The sequence below is a fragment of the Physeter macrocephalus genome, chromosome 16 (genome assembly GCF_002837175.3).
Source record: "Physeter macrocephalus isolate SW-GA chromosome 16, ASM283717v5, whole genome shotgun sequence".
Lineage (NCBI taxonomy): Eukaryota > Metazoa > Chordata > Mammalia > Artiodactyla > Physeteridae > Physeter > Physeter macrocephalus.
Window position 1 is genome coordinate 76,502,699 of NC_041229.1, and position 25,698 is coordinate 76,528,396.

Genomic DNA, 25,698 nt, shown 5'->3' on the forward strand with positions numbered 1-25,698 from the left:
TCAACAACTGCAATTTTGCTACGCGTTCCTTTCGTTGACAGGTTTTTCAGGGTTGGAAAACAGCTTGGTACCTTGTTAATTATTTTGAAACAGATGTTAAATAACGTTGAGATGTGTCTGTGGGAATTTATTTGTTCCCCTTCCCTTTTCAAGTATGTAATAGTTGATAGCTTCAGGCCCAAGCAGAATGGGTTACTGGCTCCTTGCTGGTCATGTGGCTTGTCTGCCTTTAAGGTGTCAGGGTGTATCTACAAAGTGAAATGGTGTACATTTCCTCCTCAGCTCTGCATTTTAGCAAGGCACTGCTGACCTACAAGAAAAAGGAATGTCCCCACCACTTTTCCTCTATTATCACTCTTTTTATTCCTATAGGAAAGTGTTATTTTGTGAGTCTTGCATGTTATTTAATCTGATGAGAATTTTTTTTTTTACAGGAGTGGTTTAAATATGATTTTAATCTAGCTTCATATGAACAATCATATGATAATAGAACAAGGTTTCTCAAATTTGGCACAATTGACATAGTGAACCAGACAGTTCCTTTTTTTTTTTTAGTGACATATTCTGATTGATTTTATTTATTTATTTTTATTTTTGGCTGCACTGGGTCTTCATTGCTGCACGCAGGCTTTCTCTAGTTGTGGTGAGCAGGAGCTACTCCTTGTTGAGGTGCGCAGGCTTCTCATTGCGGTGGCTTCTCTTGTTGCGGAGCACGGGCTCTAGGTGCGCGGGCTTCAGTAGTTGCGGCATGCGGGCTTCCGTAGTTGTGGCTCGCAGGCTCAGTAGTTGTGGCTCGCAGGCTCAGTAGTTGTGGCTCGCGGGCTCTAGAGCGCACGCTCAGTAGTTGTGGCACACGGGCTTAGTGGCTCTGCGGCATGTGGGATCTTCCCGGACCAGGGCTTGAACCCGTGTCCCCTGCACTGGCAGATGGATTCTTAACCAGTGCGCCGCCAGAGAAGCCCCCAGACAGTTTCTTGTCGTGGGGGGCTGTCCTGTGCATTGTAGGAGGTTTGGAAGCATCTGTGACCTCTGCCCACTAGATGCCAGGGCAACTCCCCCTCCTAGCTGTGAAAACCAAATACATCTCCAGAAATTGCCAAATGTCTCCTGGGTTGAGAAACACGAATGTGACAGCATGTTATGGTAATTACATATGAACAGGTGATTTTTATACTTTTTAGTTAAGTCTAGGGTTTGTACTAGTTGGAAACAGATTGTATGATGCCTGCTGCATTGTCAGAAAATTCAGTCAATCTATTCATTGATTTATTCACTCACTTACTCCTATATTCAAGAAAGGCAGTATCATATATTAATAAGTGGTCTGAGTTTGAATCCAGCTCTGCCACTTACTAAATTTTGTGATTAAACAACTTGACATCTCTAGGTTCCATTTCCTTCAACTCTAAACTGGAGAGAGTAGTTATATCTACTTCATAAGATTAGTATGAAAATAAATGAGATGTTGCCTTTAAAGTCCTTAACACAGTATCTACTAATTAGTAATTGCTCAATAATTGTTGGTTATTGTTTCACATATATTTTTAGTAAATGCTCTGTGCCAGGGATGATGCCAGTCACTAGAGAGATAATGCTGGTTAACCTATTTTTCCAAAATAGATTAACGTTGTGGTGGAGAAAGAAATTAAATAAAGATTTACATAATTATTTTGATTGCTATCGTGATAGATGAAGGAGAAGAACTTGGCCCTATTAGATGTCATTTTACTGGGAATGATACTAACATGACAGAGATGCTTTTAGAGAATCAACTGCTAGTCAATAATCAATCAGCTGAAGTAGAGAAAAATCCTATTTCCTGGAGCCATATCATGGCCCCTAGACTAAAAAACCTATACCACCTTATACACTCTGAAATTAATTAGCAGAATAAACATATGTTTTACCTCTGAAATATGTTTTACCTATGTTTATAACTCAGTTTTATGCTGAGTTATAAAATAAGAGTTCAGAGTGGAGGTTTATTATAACACATTAATTATGACAAAGTGTTCTTCTAACTTAGCATGATATACAAGCATGGACCTCAGAACCTGTCCTGGAAGTTGCTCTAAAGGGATGAAATGTTTGGCAAGGCAGTTTGCCTTCTGTGTCTAACTTTTCTCTGCTGTCAAATAGGGAATGTATACCCTCCCCATTTCATCTATCTTACATCATGTCATGATTCCCACCTGGGAATCCAGGGTGCAGTCTGGGAAGAAGATAACATCAATCCTCGGGGGTTGGGGAATGAGGTAATTGGGACACTATGAAAAATATTCTATTGGGCACAGCCCGCTGGCCCAGGCCACCATCTTTAGCCCGGACTGCTGCAACAGCTTCCAAGCTGGCCTACTACATCTACTCCGTCCTCCTTTCTATGTAGTCATCACAGTGCAGCTAGAGAGTGCTTGTAAAAAATGCAAACACATTATTTCCCCCCTCAGAGTCTGTAAAAGGCTTTTCGCTGAACTTGGAGACCAGAAGCCTTAAATGGCTCTACAGGGCTCCTGCCTGGTTCTTCAGGCCGGTATGATGACACTATTCCCTTTGTTTTCTGCAATGTCATCGCCACATACACTCTGTAGCATCTTCAGTGAGTCGAGTGCCCCACATCGGATACCAACTTGATTCCTATGTCTGGAATGTTCTCTGTCTACTACTGCCCCCAACTTTCTTTGACAGATTAACACATACACATTTTTCACAGTTCAGCACAAAAGGTTCATCTTCCAGGCAGCCTTCTTAGACTTCCCAACACTGTTTTCCTTTGGATGTATTTGGATCGCACTTGATTACATGTAACAAAAGAAATGCGTTGATGGTGCCTTAAACTTCATAGACAGTGAAGTTCAGAGATTACCACTGCTGCTTCCTCACCAACACGGTATCTCACTAAGGACATGGGCTTTTTTCATCTTCTGCTCTGCTGCCCTGAGTGTATTGGCTTCCATGTTCATGTTTCTTCCCTGTGGTTGTAAGATGGCTGGAGACACTGGGTCTGAGTTTAAGACAGGAGGAAGGTGGAAGAAGTGGTACTGGTAATGACTTCCTTCTGGAGATCTTCTCATCCCTTGCTGGCCAGTAGAGTTATATAGTCACCCCCACTGCAAGGAAAGCTGAGAAAGTGGGTGTTTTGATTTCTCAGTCTCTAGCAAAGAAGCAAAAAGAGAGAAGGAGATTGAGAATGGCTGCTGAGTCCGTTAACCTAAACTGACTTTCAAAACATGATTTTCGATCCCTTAGCCCCCTGGAAGGATCCTTGATAGCATTCATATTTACGTTTATTGGTTCATTGTCTGTTTCCTCAGTAGACTCTAAGCTTCATGAAGGCAAGGATGTATTGGATTTATTCTATATGCTTTCTGTAGTGGTTAATATATTATCTGCCACCTAGTAGTTGCTTAATAAATATCTTCTGAAAGAAAGAATAAAGAGTGCAAAGGATAGTTGGCAATGTGGAAGATAAAATGTTGAGTGAGACTCGGTGCTCACAGTAAGCATTTTACAAGAGATAAGGCAAATAAACAAGTCATTATAATTTAAAAAAAAATTTCAAGAGGGCAATTCAAAGGAGGGACAAATGGTATCTGATTTGGAGATAGGAAAGTATGAAAGCCATGAAACCATCCAGATAAGAAGTAGATTTGGGATGACTTTCTATATGTCATCAGGGAGAACGTATCCTATTCAAAGAAAATGACAGTATTCAGGAAACAGTGAGTGACATAGTTTGGCTAATGTCTACGTAAGGTAGGTATATATGGGGAAGAAAGCTGAAGAGTTGAGTTCAGGCCATATTTTAAGAACCTGGAATATACGTATCAAAGATTTCTCAGTACACAGTAAGTTCAGTCCCATAGCAGTGTGTATGGTGGCCCTGAGAAGAAGGGCAGAGAAACTGAAAGCAATTATTGTTTGTTCAAGAAAGAGAACAAAAATCTGATGATGGTTGATGGGAGTAAGAAAGTATGGAACTGATTTGAGAGAGATCAGAAATTAAAGCCTATTGAGCTTGGCAACGTCTTAACTTCTTAGTGTGGGCTGGCTTATCAGCTCTCTGTCTTGTTTTGAGTCTGTACTGCTCGTCCCCTGTCCAAAGCCATGTTCTCTGAGACATTCCCCAAAGCTTCCTTTACTCCTTACTGAGGTTTCTTCTAGCTCATTCCCAAGAATAAACCCTTTCAAATCCTGAAATCCCATGACCTCCTGGTGTCCTAACCCCAGGCTAGAAGAGATTTCAAGATTAGGAGTTGAAACATAATGCTCATAATTTTATGTTGTCTCTTATAAATCAAAGTAAAGGTCCAAGGATGGAAGAGATAACTTATGAAGTTACTCGAAGGTGAGAAGGCACCAGAAAGATCAGTCAAGTTGTCCCTTGCTCTTCACCTCGATCCAAGTCTCAGTCATTTCACCTCTTTCCTAAATACTGTAAAAACCTCTTATCCAATCTCTCTTGCTTCAAGCTTTGACTTTTCTATGGATCTGCTGGAGATCTTTGAGCAATAGAAATCTTGTAATGCCAATCCCTTGCTTTAAACCCATGAGTGGCCCTCCCTGTCCCATGTGTACAGAATTCAAGGTCATCTTATTCTTTTTTTTTTTAATTTAATTTTATTAATTTATTATACAGCAGGTTCTTATTAGTTATCTATTTTATACATATTCGTGTATACATGTCAATCCCAATCTCCCACTTCATCCCACCCCCACCCCCACCCCCCCGCCACTTTCCCCCCTTGGTGTCCATACATTTGTTCTCTACATCTGTGTCTCTATTTCTGCCCAGCAAACCAGTTCATCTGTACCATTTTTCTAGGTTCCACATATATGCATTAATATATGATATTTGTTTTTCTCTTTCTGACTTACTTCACTCTGTGTGACAGTCTCTAGGTCCATCCACGTCTCTACAAATGCCCCAATTTCGTTCCGTTTTATGGCTGAGTAATATTCCATTGTATATAAGCACCACATCTTCTTTATCCCTTCGTCTGTCAGTGGGCATTTAGGTTGCTTCCATGAGGGTCATCTTATTCTTGATCACTCTTTACCTCACTAGCTGCATCTCCTAACAGTCTCTCCTCATCCCTCTCACATTTTAGCCATGGTAACAGTGAACTACTCGGTGTTATGTTCAGATTGTGCTGCTTTATATTTCTGTCCCTCTGCATGTGCTTTTCCCCCAGCCTGGGATGCCCTTCTAGCCCTTCTTTATCCAGTGAAATCCTACTTCTCTTTGAGACTCAGATCATTTCCTCCAAGAAATATTCTCAAGAAGTCTTGCCCCTCAAGACTAAGCTGAAGATATCTCTAATATTCTTTCATAACATCCTTTGCAAACCTTTATCAGAATAAGCTTGACAAAGCTATGTGGGAGATAATTTAAATTATGTTAGAATAAAAGGATCAAATAGGCTCAAAATGGAAAGAAAAAAAAGATAAGTCAGGCAAGATTAAATACCCTCCTGAAGACCTCTTAGGATATGGGAGAGACAGGGAAGAAAAGGTGGTAGACTTGAGAGTGAGGAATGAATAGATGGTGAAAGTGCTGAGACTGGTTAATGGAGTTTTATGAAATTGCACAAAGAGCTTGTAAAGGTATAGAGGGCAGGGAGAGCTCTCTAAATGGAAAATTAGGCAAAGCGCGGAGAGGAGGGCATTAGGTGAAGATGTCACACTTCAAAGACCACTGCCAGGCTGATGTTTGAGAGTCCGCCTGCCGATGCAGGGGACACGGGTTCGTGCCCCGGTCCGGGAAGATCCCACATGCCGCGGAGCGGCTGGGCCCGTGAACCATGACCTCTGAGCCTGCGCGTCCGGAGCCTGTGCTCCGCAACGGGAGAGGCCACAACAGTGCGAGGCCCGCATACGGCAAAAAAAAAAAAAAAAAAAAAAAAAAGTTATTAGAACAAACAAAAGAGGACATTTAAGACTGAAGAAGGAAAGAGCAGAATCAGAGCGATTTACATCGCCGGTGGCTTTCCCTCTTTTAGACCCTACACTGCAGATAAGGGGATGGCCTCAAGCTGTCTGCAGTGGTGACATTTTTATTAGCAATCTAGGGACAGAGTCTGTATCTGAGGCCCTTATATTAACACACACATTACCAGAAGCTTAGCTGAATTTGAAACAAAGCACTAGGAAGTACAGACTAGATTTGTCACTGAGGAGTGTGTATTGTTGCTCCTTCAACATCATAATTTGACTTGGAATAAAAGGACACAGGAAAGTGTTCATCAGAAAAACCACGATTTCTCATTGACATGAAGAGGTATAGCTGTGCAGGTAGGTTCCTGACATATGTGAGGACACTCGTGTAAACAGAAACATGTCATCATGTGCAGTGGGTTGTTGAGGAGAGAAAATGGAGTGGAACCCACATGACTGAGGAATGGTTCTGTGGATTTTGTGATGAGAAAATTCACATTATTTAAGACAGATGGACTAAACCAGAAGGAAAGTCTTCCATTGCTCCAGCCAGGCCCTAGTTAGACAAACAAAATCCCTCTAACAATAGTTGAAGGAAGAAAGGCGTGGTAATGAGGATGGATGTATATATATTTATATCAGCGGGGATAAATTTATAAAAATTATTGCTCTAACTTTTATTGCTATAACATACCTGTACACACACCTCTCACACACACACATGCATGCATGTATGAAAGACTTTAAAAAATCATGAGTAAAATTACAGAAATGAGAGAATAGAAATATAAAATTATGGAAACATAAAAAGAAAAGATAGACTGGTGAAAACTTTCATGGACACTTTGACAGACAAAGAGACACCTGAATTCTTGGAGGCAAAAGTGAATTTAAGAGCAAAGAAAATCAATATGCGAGCTTTGGAAGTTCTTGTCTGAAAATGGTGAATTTGAGCAGTTTCAGGTGATCGTTTCCTAGGGTATTAGTTAGGTGTGGCTTTTCTCAAGAGAGTGTGTGTCATCCTCCCTATGGGAACCTCTGGGTGGCCCCATGGAACAGTAGGCTCATTTATAAGTGAACATATGACCAGTCCCTGAAGCAAGGGTGGGTAGACACAGTCAGTGATGAATTGTTTAATTGTTCTGCCCTTGGTCTTTAGGAGGACTGAATAATTTGAAAGTGAGCTCCAAACTTCACCTCCTCATATTGGAAAATGAAGGCTGGAAATAGAGTATTCAATAAAGAGAGATTTTTGAGTTCAGAATACCACAATCTATTTAAAAGATGTAGCAAAGAGTATCTGTGTGGAAGATAAAGATAAAGATTTTTTTAAAGCCATATGCAAAAGTAATATTTTTACGTATATATTGGTAAGTGAGATTGGTGTATATTCTTCTTCTATGCTCTTGAACTGTTTTAATAGCATGAAAAACTGAAAGGAAAAGCAATACTTTTGTGCCTCAGAGAAGGTTTTTGGAGACAATGAGGTTTACAAGGAAAGCAGCGACTGGCATTTAATTAGGGTGGAGGGAGAAATAGGAAGAACCAGGAAGCATGATCTTGGAAGGAAAGTTTCTGGAAAAGAAATGCTAAGGCTTTAATTGTAGACTTATAATTTTCAAGAGTCAGAAAGAACAGGGGAGGATAAAACAAACTATAAGGAAACAATGCAAATAGCAAAGCTTTGCCCTCCTAATTACATGTAGCCATCTTATCTGAGGATATTGTGATGTTTTTGTTTAATGTTGGGAGAAATCCAAATATGTATAATATGAAAATAACTTTTAAAGTAACATTAGAGGATCAAACGAAATGGTGGTATAAAGGATTTTGTAAACCAAAAAGTCCTAATAAAATGTTAGTAAACATTTGAGATTAGGTAGCCAGGTTGGAACTCAGGTCTGAATACTCTTCCATTATCTACTACTCCTGAAGTATGTCAAAGGGGAAAAAAGATTCATCATTAAATTTGTAGTGATTCCAGGTAAAATTGCATCCTTATATAGTGAAGTATATGAGAGCCTGCCAGCGAGTTTGCAAAAGAAGAATAAAGTTTTCATAGCAATAAAATAATTTTGTGGATAATAAAATATGTTTTCTATGTTGATGTTTTAGAAATTCTATTTTTCCCCTTTTCGTTTTGTTTCCTTCAGCAGCAGAACTGAGGGTTTTAAATTAAATTTTAATTTTTGTAAATATATATATATAAATATATATATATAGTTAATATAGTTAATATATATATAGTTATATATAGTTAATATATAGTTATATAGTTATATAACTATAGTTATATATAGTTAATAAAGTGGTGCTGTAAGATTTATGTTCAAAAACAGCAAAGCTGCCCCATCCCTTTCTACCCTTTTCCATTCTTTTTCTCCCGAATTTTCCCTAGAGGCAGCTAGTTTCACCTCTGGAAGCTGTTTCTTCTTTCATTTGTCTCCAAATTTCTAAGTTATGTAATTATGCTGTTCTTCCTTAGTTTCTAAATTTTAGACGTTTTCTATGGTCTGCTTATAAACCCAAGGTAGCAAGAGCAGGAAGATGACAATTTAGCAATCTTAGGCTTCCGCCTAACCCCCCAACACACATACGCTTTCCTTCCTCCTATTTGCCGAGCATCATTGGTGGTACCATAATGTTGGTCAAATCAGTACTGTAGTCAGTATTTACTTTATAATGGTCACGTAAATATTGTAGTGTGCCATGATTACTTTAATTTTTTGTAACCATTTTTATTTTCCTTGAAGTCAATAATGTCCTGTTTTTGGTCCTAAGTATGACTAAGAACCCCTTTCAGATCCCCTGAAAGAACTGTGAAGCCCTCACGGTGATCGTGTCACAGGCAGAAGCACCAGTTCATCTGTTGGTTTCATTTCTGGCCCCTCCACATGTGTCCTCCTCCCCCAGATTGGCCTCAGTGTCATCTGAGACTTTTTTTTTTAACTTGCTTTGATGGTGGATTTCCTATTTCCTGGATCGCGTGTCTTCTGGGGATTACTCCCTTGTTTTCTTAGAGGGCACCTGAGAAAATGTAATCATTCATTCACCCAACATATTTTTATTCAACATATACTCTGAAACATGCCGTGTTCTGGGAGTTGAGGATATATCAGAGAACAAAACAGATGATCCCTGGCCCCCTTGAGGACCTTATATTCCTGTGAGTGTGCGTGTGTGTGTGTAGGGTGGTCAGATTAAATACAGGATGCTCAATTACAGTTGAATTTCCGATAAACAACAGATACCTTTTAGTATGAGTTTGTTCTAAATATTGCAGGGGACATACTTATACTGAGAGAGTGTTTGTTGCTTATTTGAAATTCAGACTGAACTGGGTGCCCTGTATTTTCATATGATAAATCTGGCAACCCTAGTTGGGATGGATTCTACTGTCTAAACAATAAATATAATAAATATGTAAATTATAGAGCTTGCTAGAAGTGATAAGTGTCCTGTTGGAGTGGGAAAGGAAAAGTAGAGTAGGGTAAGGCAGGCTGGGAGTGCGGGGAGCAGAGACTGCAGTGTTAAGAGTCATTAAGGTCAGCTTACTGAGGAGATGAGAGATTAGCAAGGGCATGAAAGAGGTGCAGAGTTAGCTCTCCAGTTGTCTAGGGGAAATGTTTTCTAGACAGAAGGAACACCAAGTCAAGAGTGTGCCTGGAGTAGCCCTGGAGTGTCTGAGAAATAGCAAGGAGGCCAATGAGGCTGCATCAGAGCATATGAAGGGCCCCATGGTAGCGCATAAAGTCAGAGAAGTAACAGGAGTTCAGGTCACGTAGGAACTTGGAGGCTGTTGGAAGGACTCTGTAGTGTGTTCCCGGTGAAATGGGGAGCCAGGCAGTGTTTTGAGTGGAGTTGTGACCCAAGGTAACTTCTGTTGGAACAAGATCCCTCTAGCTTCTCCATTGAGAATGTACCGAGGGGCAGACAGGATCAGGAAGAGAAGTTGGGGGGTTATTGTGGTAATCCAGGTGAGACGAAGGAACCTTGGGATGAGGGAGATAGCAGTGGAGACGGTGAGAACAGATTGGATTCGGATTTGGGATGAATTTTTCCTCTAACATTTTATTGTGAAAATTTTTCAAACACAGAGAAGTCAATACCCATAGAACTACCATCTGGTTCTACAATGAACCCTTTGCTGGACTTGCTTTATCATGTATATGTCCATCTTTCCATCCTGTTCCTGAGCCCTAGTCTGGAGCATCTGATTCAATTTCTACAAAGAGAAACCTTCAGTCTCCTGCTGTGATGATGTGGTCATTGGTACCATGGAGATAGTCACAGGCATAGCAACTCTGGAGAGGGGTGCAGTAAAAATCTGGGGGCTAACTGATCCTTATACTGATTTTCAGCCATTTCTCTTTTTTTCAGCTATATTTCTCTCCTTACCTGATGGAAGTACCTGACGACTTTAAAACCTGAGTTTCCTATAGTTTCAAGGCCTGATCTGACTTGCTTCGCTTTGTCAGCTGTCATTTCAAGTTTTTAGTTTCAGCTTTCTCTACCTTTAGTCAGTTATGACTCATTTATCTTTTTTCCATCTTCTAAAAATGTCTTTGACCTTTTTTGCCTACTGTTATATCCTCTTAATTTCTCTTTGCCCTGGTAGCTTTATAACATCTTTATTCCTTGCCTTTCGTTTGAATGGGGCTTTGAGAGAAAGGAGACTCAGGCTTTCAAATATTTTGTCAATATAAAAATTCTGAATATATTTAGTAATACTTGGTTTTCCACTTTAATGGGTCTACCAATATACTAAAGATACATTAAAAACAGGGGCAAAGCAGTAATTTTTCCAGTGTCTGGATTCCAGACACTGTTGTTACTTTTCAGGACCTGAATTGCCACCTTTGGCAATGTTAACCTTTGGCTCTCCCAGTACTGATTCCAGTCTGTTGGGTTTTGTTATCAGTACTCAGAAGAGAATGGAGTTCAGATTGAGTCAGACAAACATGGCCCTGTTTGATTAGTGGAAGGGTTGGGCTTTCATTGCCTCTTGGAGCTCAGCTCCCCTTCCTGAATAGATGTTGCATCTTTGGGGTAGATGAATTCTAGTTTCAGTTGGGTATATACCAGCTACAAATCCTGCCTCTAGACAACTGTTCCCTTTCCGGCACCATCATTTTCCAGCTCATTGCTTTCACTGTGCTGAGTGTTCTATTAAATATTTATCATAACTTTGCCTTCCCTGTCTGAAATGGTGCCATGGACTGGTAATTAGATTGCGGCTAAGGCTTCTTAATTTCCTTTGGTGCAGAACTGGGAAAATGGAGACCTTACATAACGAGGAGATGAGAACTGACAGACAGTTGGCAGTAAAGGCTCCTGCACATATTTCAAGGCAGATGCAAAGGGAACTTTTTACCAGTCAATGGTTACATTCATCTGCTAGCTGCTCTTCTCATGTTTGCTTCCGGAAAGAAGCTACTGAGAGTCATTTGTCTACATTGAGCCTGGAAATTAAACTTTTTACCCCTCCAGAGGGAAACAACAAAAGCAGGCCAGGAATATTTTTCTGGCCAGCCACAATAGCCGGAAGGTTTCTGATTCAAGGCCCTGTTCATGCTGGAGGATTGGCTCTCATCATTAGGACACTGCAACAGTTCACCCTTCAAATGAGGGTTTGAGGATTACATTCCCCCTGCTGTATAATTTATTACTGAAGACCACAAATCACAAAACTGGGAATCAGGAGACTAGGTCTGTGTTCTTGCTGTGTGTCCATGAGCTGCCCACCTAACCTCTTTTTCCCCATTTGTGCAATGGGAACAAATATTAACCTGCCAAACCACTGGGCAGGTGTGATAACAAAATGAAATGATTTAAGTGAAAGTATTTCGCAGGCTGTCAGAGATTTCTGCTCTACAGTTTCCTTTCAAAGTATGGGGCCCGGGGCAAAGCACTCTGGGTGTACCTAATTTTCAGTAGTTTTGTATGGGTTAAACAATCAGGTTCAAATTTAAACAAATTCTTCCAAGCATGTATTAAGTTCCTTTTTATGTTCTGGGTCTGGGTACACTGAGAGCTGGGCGATATGATCATAAATGGAGACATCATAAAATGACAACACCTATTCCTAAAGAAAAGAGGTTTGTCCATGGGAAGAGTCTAGGTAAGAACTCAGACAACCATGACCCCTGGTGAAGCCCCTTTAGAATGTATAGTTAAGGGGTACTGAGTACGGCCTTCGAGGTCAGAGAAACTCAAGTTCAGATCTAAACTTTGTCACTTCCTAGCTAAGTGACTTTGGGCAATTTACTTCACCTTTCTGAGCTATCATTTTGTCATCTGTAAATGTCGATAATGATGCAAGCCACTTAGAGTTGCTACAAGAAGTAACTGAAATAAAATCCATAAGAAGCTTATCATCATCATCACAATAACAGTATTATTCTTTTAATAATAATTATAATAATGGCAGGTTGCTATTGAGTATCATGCCCCAGGCAACGTGGCTAAATGCTTGCACATGTTAATATCTTTATCCAAAAAACTCTATAATCATTTTACAGATGAGAAACTGAAGCACAGAGAGATTCAATAAATGTCTTAGGGTTGTACAGCTAGTTAGTGGTAACCGTACCTAGGCAGTCTGGTAAAGACAAAACAGATGGTAGCTTCTGCTCTGGTGACTGTAGTTCAAATCTCTGAAGCGTTATTTAGGAAAAGGGTGTAATAAACAAAAGGATGGTTAGGTAGATAAAAATGAGACAATAAATATGAAAAATTCTTTGTAAACAATAAAACAATAATTCCAGAAGCTTGTTTATTTGGGTAGTATTTAACCATTTATAATTTCAAGTAGCTAGAGATGTTGAGATGAATCCCCAACCTGTGACAAAAAGGAGACCTCCTATGTCACCTGTGGTTAACAGAGCCTCCGCTGCCCTATTCACAGGTGACCTCATCACGTATCTTGAAAATGCAGGTTTCAGCCTTTCAACTAGGGATTGAACACCTGCCATCTTACTCCTCCAGGTGTCAGGGTACCTTAGGCAGAGAGCTGAATTCCCAGTTGCCCAATTTTCAGCGTATGCCATTTCAGTATAATATTAGATGATGACAGAGTCTGTTGTCCTATAAATTAATTTAACACTCTTTCTCTGGATGACTGCATTCTAAAAACAATATTTTCACTCAAGTTATGAGGGCTTGTAAAAGCATACCGAGAGCAGGGTTGGAAACATATGATGTCCCAGGAAGCCAAACTGATCTAAATTTAGGTGGGTTGTCTCCTCTCCTCAGTCCGTGTCAGAGATGGTTGCCTCTTAGAAGGATGGCTCAAGTGGAGAGCAGTTCACAGACTGGGCAGAAATATGAGCCACTGTGGTCAGTTAAGTGGGGAAGGGCTTAATGAGAATGACCCCAAACACTTAAGCATTGAAAGAGAAAGAGGAGGGGGTGAAAATTTTATCAAGTGGTTAGTTACTATAGTGAACAATATTTTTAAAAAATATGCATTCCTGGTGTTATGAGAATTTGTGAAGGGAGATAACGAAGAGAATAATATACTTACTTTTGGATTCATTCAAGACTCTTTCTTCTTCTCTCCTTCTTTCCCCTTCTCCTTTCTCTCTCTTCTGTCCATTGCTCTATTGATTCTCAATACAATCTCCCCCTTTTAAATATGATCCCTGTTAAAGCTTCCTTCTCTGACCCAAAATCTGTCTCTCTCAAAGGAATTCTTTAAACAATGTTTGATGTGGATTATCATTCACATCCTGGTTTGGTTTTTTTTAGACTCTTCCTTCTAAAGACAAAGCATTTCATCTTTTCTTTTTTCTTATCTTTCCATATGTGATGTTTTACACAGCACATATGGTAATAGTTGCCAGGTATACAAAGCTGAATAGGATGTGACCCTTTAGAGAGGTTAGAAAGATGGACAAGAAATAAGGCAACAAAGTATTGTAGGTGCTTTGCTTGAGGTCTGTGCAGGAAAATCTCAAGGTCCAAAGAAGGTAATCTAAATGTCAGAGTGCAAAAATATTCCATAAAGGCAGTGATGCCTGGGTGGAGCATTAGTAGGTGTTAACATTGTTCATTCATCCATTTAACGAGCATTTACTGAGTGCCTATTATGTGCTTTTCACTGCCCTAGGCCCTCAGGGCATAAAATTTATCAAGGAATAACCTTGTCTGGCACTCAACAAATATTTGTTGAATGGCCAATGGAAGAGACTCACTTTAATTCACCTGGTGAATGTGGAACAATTCTCTGCGTGTAGAAAGGGATGAAACTTTCAGGGGATTCTAAGGAGTTCAGAATATTTGTTGGGTAAATAATTTGGAAGGTGGTCATGGGTACAGAAAGGTAGGGCCACGGTATAGTGCATAGTTGTGCAGTGTGCAACCTGCACAACAGTATGTGATCATTAAGCCATGGGCTTTTGTTCTGATGAGAAAGAGTCATATTCCTCAGATGGACTGGAACTAAAAATGGCTGAGAAACAATGCAGACAATGGAGAACAACTCACAGGTCCATTGCAAGGCAGTAGCCTGATCAGATTTTCCTTTTTCAAAGATCACTCTGGCACTGGAGTGGAGGATGGATTAGTGAAGTGTGAGAGATGATGAGGGCATCCTGCTGGAAAGCTTTCACATCCTCAGGGTCTAATGACATTTGTATTCAGAGCACTTGAGAGACACTACTGTTTCCCTGCATTTTCAAGTTCACGGGCAAAAGACTCAAATCAGAATGAAAGAGATGTGTCAGTGTTTTGCTGAGAAGGTGGCGACACCTGAAGCGTTTCATAGGAATTACAATTTCGGACAGATGTGAACATGCAAGCAGATCTATGCTGGGGAATTAATAAAATAAAGCTATCAAATATGGACCTAAAGCATTTAACTTTAAATTCTGCATACCTAAAAGACATTTCCTATTAGTTATTTATTTTTGTTGGTGGTATTTTGCTTGTTTTTTGTTTGTATAATATAAATTTATACAACCTGGTCACCTTAAAAACCAAATACATTACCAGTAAATCCATAATATTTCCTGGCTCTTTAATGTGACCATTTTTTTCATTTAGTAAAACGTATGATTTTCTGTGATCCATACATAAATATCAGCTCTGCCTTGTCAACAAAAAGTGAGTCGATGTAATTCTGATTAATGTGCCCAAGAAGAAGAAAAATACATACTTTTTCTTGCTTTAAGTTCTTAACAACTGCATATAATGTGATTGCAGTCTGTCTCTCCAATAATTAGAAAGGAAAAAAAAATCTTCCTGAAGTCCTGTTATCACACATCATAAGAGCCAGACCACTAGACCCCCTGATACCGCAGTGATCTCAAAATTTGTAGGAAGCTATTGATTAATCATTTCTACTACTTTTTGGATTTTCCATTATGTTGTAAGTTGATATAAGAGAATTAACTTATTTCCTTTCAACCCATTTTTTTCTTTAAATTATCTGGATGAGTTACAGAATTTGTTGTTTATGGGATAGTTTGTTACCTTACTGTGTTAGGAAAATAAGATTGAAAGGTGGTACTAGAAAGTGGGCTTTAGGTAAACACAGTGTAGCCTAACAAGATGTGCATTGAATCCAGTAAATCAAAAGACTTATCTGACCTGTTATAAACCACTACTGGGTCAATATATTTAGTGATTCATCCACCTTTCAAGATTGGATTCATTTTTAGAATAATAATTTTTGGAAGAGTATAGCTGTTTAATTGTAAGGCCATGTACTAGATTGGGAGTAAAGGAGGTGTGATTTCTAGCCTGGCTCTGGGGACCCCCTGTGTGACCCTCTGTCTGCCAGTTTGTACATCTGTGAAATGACAGCATTGCCGATGACCTCAATTTTTTTATCCTCCTTAATTCAAGAAGGCATATTTGTAGATTATCTGGCACATAGTAGGTGCTCTAATATTATGACTCTGTGTCAACTAAGAAAAAAGTTTCCCTTTTGCTGGCACATGAGAAGAGACCTACTAAGAAAACAACACATAGTTAAATACCATAATAGGACAAAGGCAGAAATCAAAATGCCCTTGGTAAGAATGGGAGTTCTTTTTCCCATTACTAGAAGAAATTATTAAAAAACAAAAACATAACTGTGAGACATACTGATTCTTTTCCCTGGGCAAGGTATGCATGTCACTCATAGACATCAAGAAAGAAAATGTTTAACAGTAACCCAGATCTGCTTATGAAACTTCATTAAGGCCTTTGGGAGAAATGTTGAGACAAGATTTTTGTTATTTTGTTCTTTTCCCCTTCAGCATTGAGAAATGTTGCTAAATTGGTAAAGAATCTTCTTCCCTTTGTTAGAATCGGGGGCATGGTGAGGAATGAGGTCAACTGTAGAAAATAGCAATGTTAGAATAGGCCTAATATGCAAAAACTACTGCTTTGCAATGTGCAGTGTTGGGGAATATTTGTAGCAACTCTAACTTTTTTTTCTTTACCCAAGAGAAGTGCAACTAGCACAGTGAGATCAGCTTGATGCTTTGTGACAACTTAGACAGGTGGGATAGGGAGGGTGGGAGGGAGGCTCAAGACGGAGGGGAGATGGGGATATACGTATACACATAGCTGATTGACTGTGTTGTACAGCAGAAACTAACACAACATTGTAAAGCAATTATACTCCAATAAAGATATTTTAAAAAGAGAGAAATGCAACAAACAACATGGAAAACTACACTGAATACTCAATTCACATGTATATTAGCCCTATTAGCCAAAACGAGTTATCTTTTGGAATGGAGAACACAAAATTGTTCAACATTGTGAAGCATTAAAAATAAAGGAGCTGTAAAATGCACACTGAACAGAGAATCAAAGCCCAGTTCTCCTTATGCCAACAGATACCTATAAATATATTTTATTGTATTACCTGTACTTGACACATATTTATTTCTGAAATAATTCGGGCCACTTAGAGGATAACCTTCTTAAATTAAATACAATATTTATTTAAAGTTTATTAGGACATAAAACTAGAAATCATTTTATGTGAGCATTTAATCTGCTTAAGCAACTTATAACTATTTCTGACATTGATAATTCCTTGCCTGTGCTAAATTATCACTTGTAAGTAACTAAGCAGGTATGAAAATCCAAATCTAGTAGCTTTACAGAATAAGTAGATACGGTATAATAGACAAAAACAAAAGGATTCTTGTCCCAGTTCTACCACTGATTTGTTGTGTGATCTTGCACAAGTTGTTTAAGAGCATCAGTTCTTGTAAGAGCATCAGTTTTACTCTCTATAAAATGGGAGTAATACTGATACTGATATCTTACATTAGGCAAAGTAAGTAGTATGGAAAGATACATGAAAAGGAGTACTATATGGTTACACTATTGACACTGTTCTGAGATCACATATGTGAGAGTCCAAACATGAGAGGTACATTATCACTCTTTTCAGAGAGCTCCATATTATTAAAAGGGGCATACAGGTAAATTAATAGTTACACTTCGGTAGAATGAGCAAAGCAGTGAAATCATGTGTAAACTAAACAGCACATGTCAAGGAAGGATTCCCTTATCAATGAGGGGTATGACCCTGGAAGATTTTTTCAGGTGGAGGTGATGTTTGAATTGGGGAAATGTCTGTGGTCCTGGTGAGCAGGGAGAGAAGAAGAGAAAGGACATTCCACATATAGGGGCAAATGTGCAAAAGCATGAAAGAAAGAGTATGTTATCTGGGAATATAGAACTACAAGTATTCATGGGTCCCAGGGCTCAGGGAAGGGATGAGGCTGGCAGGAGTAGTCACGGAGAGTAACATATGCAAATAAAGTGACTCACCCTACAGGAGAGAGGGAGGTAGTGAAAGTATTTAGGCAGGACACGATCACACTTGCACTTATGGAATTCCATTTGGTGGCAGTTTACTAAATGGATTGGACACAGCGAGCCCTCTACAATAGACCAGGGAAAGATGAATTCCTGAACTAAATAGTGGCAATGGTAGCAAAGATCCTGAGAAACATTTAGTGGGAAGTGAATGTTTTTGGTATCTGACTAGGTACAGAGGTTGCTCATGTCACCAACCCTATGATGAAAGACCTGTGGGGCCCTAGTGGAAGGAAGAGGGCAGGTTGCCTTTGCATTTGGAAACTCCAGGAAGAAACAAGGGCTAGAGTTATAGTTTGGGGACACAAAAGTAGATGGCAGTGAAAACCATGAGGTTGCAAATAGAGAGTGGTTAGACTGAGAAAAGCAGTAGAGAAAGGACAGATAACTTCAGAATCCTCTGGAAAAGCAAAACTTAAAAATAGGTAGAAGAAATACAACTTCTGAAGGAAGCAGAGAGAGAACCCTCAGGGTAGGTATCAGGAGATCCAGGAAAGAGAGTCTTGTCATGGAGAGTAAAAGAGTAGGGAGTTTCAAGGAAGGAGTGTCAATACTATCAGATACCTTATTTGAATGATCAAAGAAGACAAGGATTAGGGACAGTCCACTGAATTTGATAATTCTAGAAGTCATCTGGTTTTCTTTCTCATGCAGTCAGTTAAGCAGAAGCAATGCCTACTGTTGGTTGGACAGTAAATAGGAAATTAGAAGTGAAAACATTGAGTGTAAACTTAACTGTCAGGAAGCTCAGGTGTAAGGAGAAGGTATGAGAGCAAAATAGACTGGGATGAAGAAAGAAGAGTTTTCTTTGCACAAGAGTGGGAGGGGCTTGGATACGTTTATTTCTTAAAGGGTAAGGACCATTATACACTAAATTGGAAAGAGAGAGAAGAAGGATGAGATGTTTGATGTAGCTGGGTTCTTCATGAGAGGAAATGGGGATTAGGACAGGGGGGAGGACTTGACCTTGAACAGAAGGACTTATTTCTGTGACAAGAACGGCAGGGTAAAGGATAAATGTAGGTTGGAGTGAATTAGCCAGTGGAGGTACCAAGAGAGAGGAAGCCATGCCTGACACAGATGAAATCATGGTAGACTGATGAGGATGAAATGGGTAGTGTACTTGAGAATAATAGGGAGGAATAAGAAATGGGATTGACCAAAACAAAAAATAAAAGGCTCAATTAATTGCACTTGGTCTAATGTCACGAATCTCTGAGGTGGAAGGAGTTCTTCCCGAAGAGCTCAGCAGCTCAGCCCTGATTTAGGAAGAAGATTATACACTTAATCCAAGGTTGGGGTTTGGCACAGTAAATGCTGTGAAGAGAAGGAAGGGTTGAGAGCAATTTAGTTTATAGCAGGTTGATTTGATTTTAGGTTAAACAATAGGGATTTTGTTTATGGACTTGAGGTTGGCTTTCGTTTCTTCCTTTTCTTTTCTTGAGACAGCATGTTCTAAGAAAAGGCATGGAATTTAAATCTCTACAATCAGGCTATAGGAACACCTGTAGCTCTGATATCTTAATCCCATGCTTGAAACTTGTCCAGTTTGACCATTGGCTTTCTTTGGGAAATTATAGGTTGCTGATTAGCTATAGGAAGATTCTGGAAGACGAGATGGACAGAAATTTAATTCCTGTTTTACTCACATTCAGAATGACTCTGTCTCATACTGAATCCACTTTGCATTGTCCTATGGATTCATTAAAGAATCTGCAAGCAGACTTTTTGCCTTCATGATCATATACTCCAGGCTGAAAAGCGTTTCTGTCACTGTTTCCCCGAGTTCACTAATTGTTTAAAAACTCTTCTTGCTGGCGGTTCTTTCTGGTTGAAACAGCCTGCTTACAGTCAAGTAAACTTGGGCATTCTGCCGGGGACATTCATACCAAGGATGTTTAGAGGCAATTCTTAAATGGAATTTACAGGCCTAGGAGGTACCAGAACTTCAACAATAGGCAAGAGCAGTGCTCTTGGAACAATGGGAGAAAAGGTCAAAGTGCTCTTTTGACCCCGGCCTTTGCAGTTTTTGTCCCAGTAACTCCCAAGTTTTGAAAACAGGAAGTAGAGGCACACCCAGGAACTTGTGGGAATGAAAATAGGCCCATAAAATTATAAAAGCCTTGATGGATTTTATAAGGAGGAGCCGTTGTGGGAAGAGTACTAGACTGGGAGTCAGTAAAACACATTAAAGATCTGGGCCTCAGTATCTTCATCCTAAACAACAGGAACATGGTACCACTGGCGGACCTGGGGAGGCAGAATGGTTATAAGCTAAATCCTGACTCCTCTTATCTGCTTTATATTTCATGGGTTCCCACTGAGATTTTATTTAATGAGTAGATGCTGGTGCTAAAATAAGTTTGAAGCCTTCTTGTTAGAAAATGTTTCCCCAGATCCTTTCTATTCTAAAATTCTAAAATTCTAATATTAGAATTTTAAGTGAAAATAACCAGTATAGTTACACTTAATTCTCATGAGTCTAATAGTTTTAATTATTCTTATTTAATTATTAATTTATTATTATTATTAATTTATTTAATTATTGTTATTCAGCACATTTTTATTACTTTCCACGATATTTGATTTTGAAAACTACCTTATGTCAGCCCCATGTTTCAGGATTTCTTACCTTGAGCCTATGGATGGATTTTTGGGAGTCTGTGAAAGCCCTAAATATATATGCAATATTTTGTGGGTACAGGCATACAGAAAGAGAATCCAAAACTTTCATCAGAATCTCAACAGCAAAGGGCAAAGTCTTCTCCCACTGGATAAGAGTCAAAAAATCCAGATCTGAAGGTAACACAGAGTGAGAGAAGTTCAGAGAGATTTCCTAGGCTCTACCATGAAAAGTACTTACCAAACCCCTCGCAAACCTATATCCCCTTCCCAAGATGACATTGCCATTGTGTGTTCATCATATTTCGGGCAGGGGAGAGGTCTTTGGTGAAGGTGCAACATTCCCCCTTATTCTTACATTTTGTGATATTTGAAAGAAGCCAAGATCAGATCTTTGGCTCCCCTGTGCCAATCCTCCACAACTGGACATGTTTTTACTAGGTAGAAAGAACCACATATTCTTCACCTTTTCAATCTGTAGCCTTGTTAACCCTGGAGCTCTAGACGGTTCATGGCCCTGAAGGTAAGGGTTTTGTTTTTTTTGTTTTTGTTTTGTTTCTCAAGAAGTATTCTATTGTAATTAAGAAGATTGAGCGTAAAGACAACACAAATGTTTGGCCATTCCATAATATCTTTCCTTGAAAGCCTCAGACAGGGACTAGGGAAGATTTCCATTTTTCTGAGTGCATTTTCAATTCTATTTTGCATTGAGTATTTCTGTGATTATTAACTTTATATTCCAAAAATAGATAAACAGCAAGGATTTGCTGTATAGCACAGGGACTACACTCAATATCTTATAATAAACTATAATGGGATAGAATTGAAAAGAAAAGAATATATATACATATATATGTATAAACGAATCACTTTGCTGTACACCTGAAACTAACAATATTGTAAATCAACTATACTTCAATTAAAAAAACTATATTCCATAGCAGGCATTTCCATGGTCTTTTAAGTCCTGGTTCAGAGGGGAATAACCCAGTGGGGAGAACAGAGCTCTGATCTGAGGCAGCAAGCAGGAAATTGGGCAATGATGAGGCTGTGATGTGCAATATCAGGTGTCAGCGTCAGCAAGGAGCCTCTAGACTCGCTGAACCAAGCAAGGGATTGTACCTACACCCTGATTCCCACAGCAGGGCAAAGCTGGATGCTGGGGATATGTACCATGCGTGATCCACTTGCATGGGAAAAACAAAGCTTCTCTCATAAACTGTATGCCAACTCAGACACTGTGCAAGAAGTGGAAGGACAATGGGGGCTTGAAAAACAAAACAGAAAACAATAACAACGCTAGAGCTGGAAGCTGATTTCAGATACTGCAAGAATTCTCAGAATTTAACTCTTTTGCTCTCTTTTCATTCCAGATGCTGCACAACAAGCATGTCATGGTCCGTGTGGGAGGAGGTTGGGAAACTTTTGCAGGGTATTTGTTGAAACACGACCCCTGCCGGATGCTGCAGATCTCCCGTGTGGATGGCAAGACATCCCCCATCCAGAGCAAATCTCCAACCCTCAAGGACATGAATCCAGATAATTACCTGGTGGTCTCTGCCAATTATAAGGGAAAGAAGGAAATTAAATGAAACTAGTTGGTCACTACAAGGGGACTCTCATAATGGCCTGTATCCACATTTCCAGTAGTCAGTTTAGTTCACATGCTCTGAAAATTACTTTGGAAAAAGACATAACAGAAAGACGTCATCATGTTGAAACATGCTCAAAGAGTAGCACTATTTATTTTGAATGCTTCTGTAGAAAATGACCTATTAAAAGAAATCATCAACTCAGATTTAAATTAGACAAATTGTAGGCAAATCATTGTTTCTCAGTATGTGAACATGGTATTTAGAACACAATATTAGCAATGCAATTCTAGCTAAAGATAAAAATTATTAGAAGAAAATAGGATTTACAGTTAAGTCAACAGAAAGTGCCTTCCTAATGTGTACAGAATAACAGCACCCCAGACATTTTTTATAATTGCAGGATTTTTAAGCTGATTTTTAAAAAGTGGCAATTAATGTGATGATGTGCTACTAAAAATATCCAACAGCACTATAAATGAAAGTACAGTGTATCCATGACAGTAATACATTACTGGAAAGGCCACTTCCAAAAAGTTTACATTCACTTGGAAGAATGCCTTAAAGTTTATCCCTTATCTCTGAACAAACACCTGGGGCACTTTTGGAAGTTTTCACTACACCCCTCAGAGAATGGCTTATGAGTTGTTTACACATTCCTAGACACATGGCTGTGTTGGGACTGAGTGTAATTCATACACATAAGCTGACATACGTTTATATTTTGAAAGAGTAAATTGTACAGTCAAATGTCCATTTACTTCATGTTATTTCAAAGCATTTTCTTATTATATCTTTAGTTAACCCAACTTTGCTGTGCTGTCTAGTAAAGTAATTTCACTGTAGCTAATAATGTTACAGACTTATGTATACCCTTGTATACCTAGGACAGGGCTGTTTTGTACCCATAAACAGCAAAATGTTGTCCTCACTGATTGAAGAATTAAAAAGATGTTAAAAATTTTTACCTGTCTCTATATCAATGCTTCATTCTGAAATAAAGATCATATTCAAATGGCAACGTCCCCTGGGAGTTACAGGAAGAGTCAAATTATGGTTACCTACCACTTCTTCACTTTGGGTACCTGAGTGGTGCTGGTGTTTGCTCTCCTTAGCAGAGAGTCTAGGTTTTATATAAACAGTCCTTTAAGTGCTGCCCTGAATATAAAAAGTATAGGTGAAGTTAATTTGTCGTTTCCTCATTTTTCAACAAAGGCAAAATCCACCTTTCTTGCTGCAGAAAGTCAGGGAGGAAATATCTCAGTTTGTCACATGAATGATTTAATCAAAGCAGACAAAAACATTTTTTTTTTTGCTTTTGGTATTTATTGAATTTTATTTTTTTTTTTATACAGCAGGTTCTTATTAGTCATCAATTTTATACACATCAGTGTATACATGTCAATGCCAATCTCCCAATTCATCACACCACCACCCCCCGCCGCTTTCCCCCTTTGGTGTCCATACGTTTGTTCTCTACATCTGTGTCTCAGTTTCTGCCCTGCAAACCGGTTCATCTGTACCATTTTTCTAGGTTCCACATATATGCGTTAATATAGGATATTTGTTTTTCTGACTTACTGCACTCTGTATGACAGTCTCTAGGTCCATCCACGTCTCTACAAATGACCCAATTTCTTTCCTTTTTATGGCTGAGTAATATTCCATTGTATATATGTACCACTTCTTCTTTAGCCATTCGTCTGTCGTTGGGCACTTAGGTTGCTTCCATTACCTGGCTATTGTAAATAGAGCTGCAATGAACATTGGGGTGCATGTGTCTTTCTGAATTATGGTTTTCTCAGGGTATATGCCCAGTAGTGGGATTGCTGGATCATATGGTAATTCTATTTTTAGTTGTTTAAGGAAGCTCTATACTGTTCTCCATAGTGGCTGTATCGATTTACATTCCTACCAACAGTGCAAGAGGGTTCCCTTTTCTCCACACCCTCTCCAGCATTTGTTGTTTGTAGATTTTCTGATGATGCCCATTCTAACTGGTGTCAGGTGATACCTCATTGTAGTTTTGATTTGCATTTCTCTAATAATTAGTGATGTTGAGCTGATTTTCATGTGCCTCTTGGCCATCTGTATGTCTTCTTTGGAGAAATGTCTGTTTAGGTCTTCTGTCCATTTTTTGATTAGGTTGTTTGTTTTTTTAATATTGAGCTGCATCAGCTGTTTATATATTTAGGAGGTTAATCCTTTGTCCATTGATTCATTTGCAAATAATTTCTCCCATTCTGTTGGATGTCCTTTCGTCTTGTTTATAGTTTCTTTTGCTGTGCAAAAGCTTTTAAGTTTCATTAGGTCCCATTTGTTTATTTTTGTTTTTATTTCCATTACTCTAGGAGGTGGGTCAGAAAAGATCTTGCTGTGATTAATGTCAAGGAGTGTTTATCCTATGTTTTCCTCTAAGAGTTTAATAGTATCCAGTCTTACATTTAGGTGTTTAATCCATTTTGAGTTTATTTTTGTGTATGGTCTTAGGGAGTGTTCTAATTTCATTCTTTTACATGTAGCTGTCCAGTTTTCCAGCACCACTTATTGAAGAGACTGTCTTTTCTCCATTGTATGTCCTTGCCTCCTTTGTCATAGATTAGTTGACCATAGGTGCATAGGTTTATCTCTGGGCTTTCTATCCTGTTCCATTGATCTATATTTCTGTTTTTATGCCAGTACTATATTGTCTTGATGACTTAGCTTTGTAGTATAGTCTAAAGTCAGGGAGTCTGATTCTTCCAGCTCTCTTTTTTACCCTCCAGGTTGCTTTGGCTATTCGGAGTCTTTTCAATCTCCATAGAAAATTCATTGATTAGCTCTGGTAGTTTCCTGGTGTCATCTTTAGGATTCTCCATGTATAGTATCATGTCACCTGCAAACAGTGACAGTTTTACTTCTTTTCCAATTTGTATTCCTTTTATTTCTTTTTCTTCTCTGATTGCCATGACTAGGACTTCCAAAATTATGTTGAAAAATAGTGGCGAGAGTGGACATCCTGTGTTGTTCCTGATCTTAGAGGAAATGCTTTCAGTTTTTCACCATTGAGAATGATGTTTGCTGTTGTTTCCTTAATTTCTCTTTCTGATTGTTTGATGTTAGTCTATAGGAATGCAAGAAATTTCTGTGCATTAATTTTGTATCCTGCTACTTTACCAAATTCATTGATTAGCTCTGGTAGTTTCCTGGTGTCATCTTTAGGATTCTCCATGTATAGTATCATGTCACCTGCAAACAGTGACAGTTTTACTTCTTTTCCAATTTGTATTCCTTTTATTTCTTTTTCTTCTCTGATTGCCATGACTAGGACTTCCAAAATTATGTTGAAAAATAGTGGCGAGAGTGGACATCCTGTGTTGTTCCTGATCTTAGAGGAAATGCTTTCAGTTTTTCACCATTGAGAATGATGTTTGCTGTGGGTTTGTCATATACGGCTTTTAGTATGTTGAGGTAGGTTCCCTCTATGCCCACTTTCTGGAGAGCTTTTATCATAAATGGGTGTTGAATTTTGTCAAAAGCATTTTCTGCATCTATCGAGATGATCGTATGTTTTTATTCTTCAGTTTGTTAATATGATGTATCACATTGATTGATTTGCATATATTGAAGAATCCTTGCATCCCTGGAATAAATCCCACTTGATCATGGTGTATGATCCTTTTAATGTGTTGTTAGATTCTGTTTGCTAGTATTTTATTGAGGATTTTTGCATCTATGT

At 38.9% G+C, this 25,698-nt stretch overlaps 1 protein-coding gene across 6 annotated transcripts in view; it reads left to right on the forward strand.

The window, feature by feature from the left end:
• GAS2 (growth arrest specific 2) overlaps positions 1–23,001 on the forward strand; it is a 165,850-nt gene extending 142,849 nt beyond the window's left edge. For 5 of the 6 annotated variants that reach the window (XM_024119128.3, XM_024119129.3, XM_028501464.2 and 2 more), the window contains one exon: positions 21,762–23,001. In XM_024119128.3, the coding sequence (XP_023974896.1) occupies positions 21,762–21,980 (219 nt within the window). In that variant the 3' untranslated portion in view covers positions 21,981–23,001. The remainder of the gene's footprint in view (positions 1–21,761) is intronic. The other variant, XM_055091646.1, reaches the window with a different exon arrangement.
• The last annotated feature ends 2,697 nt before the right edge of the window (positions 23,002–25,698 follow it).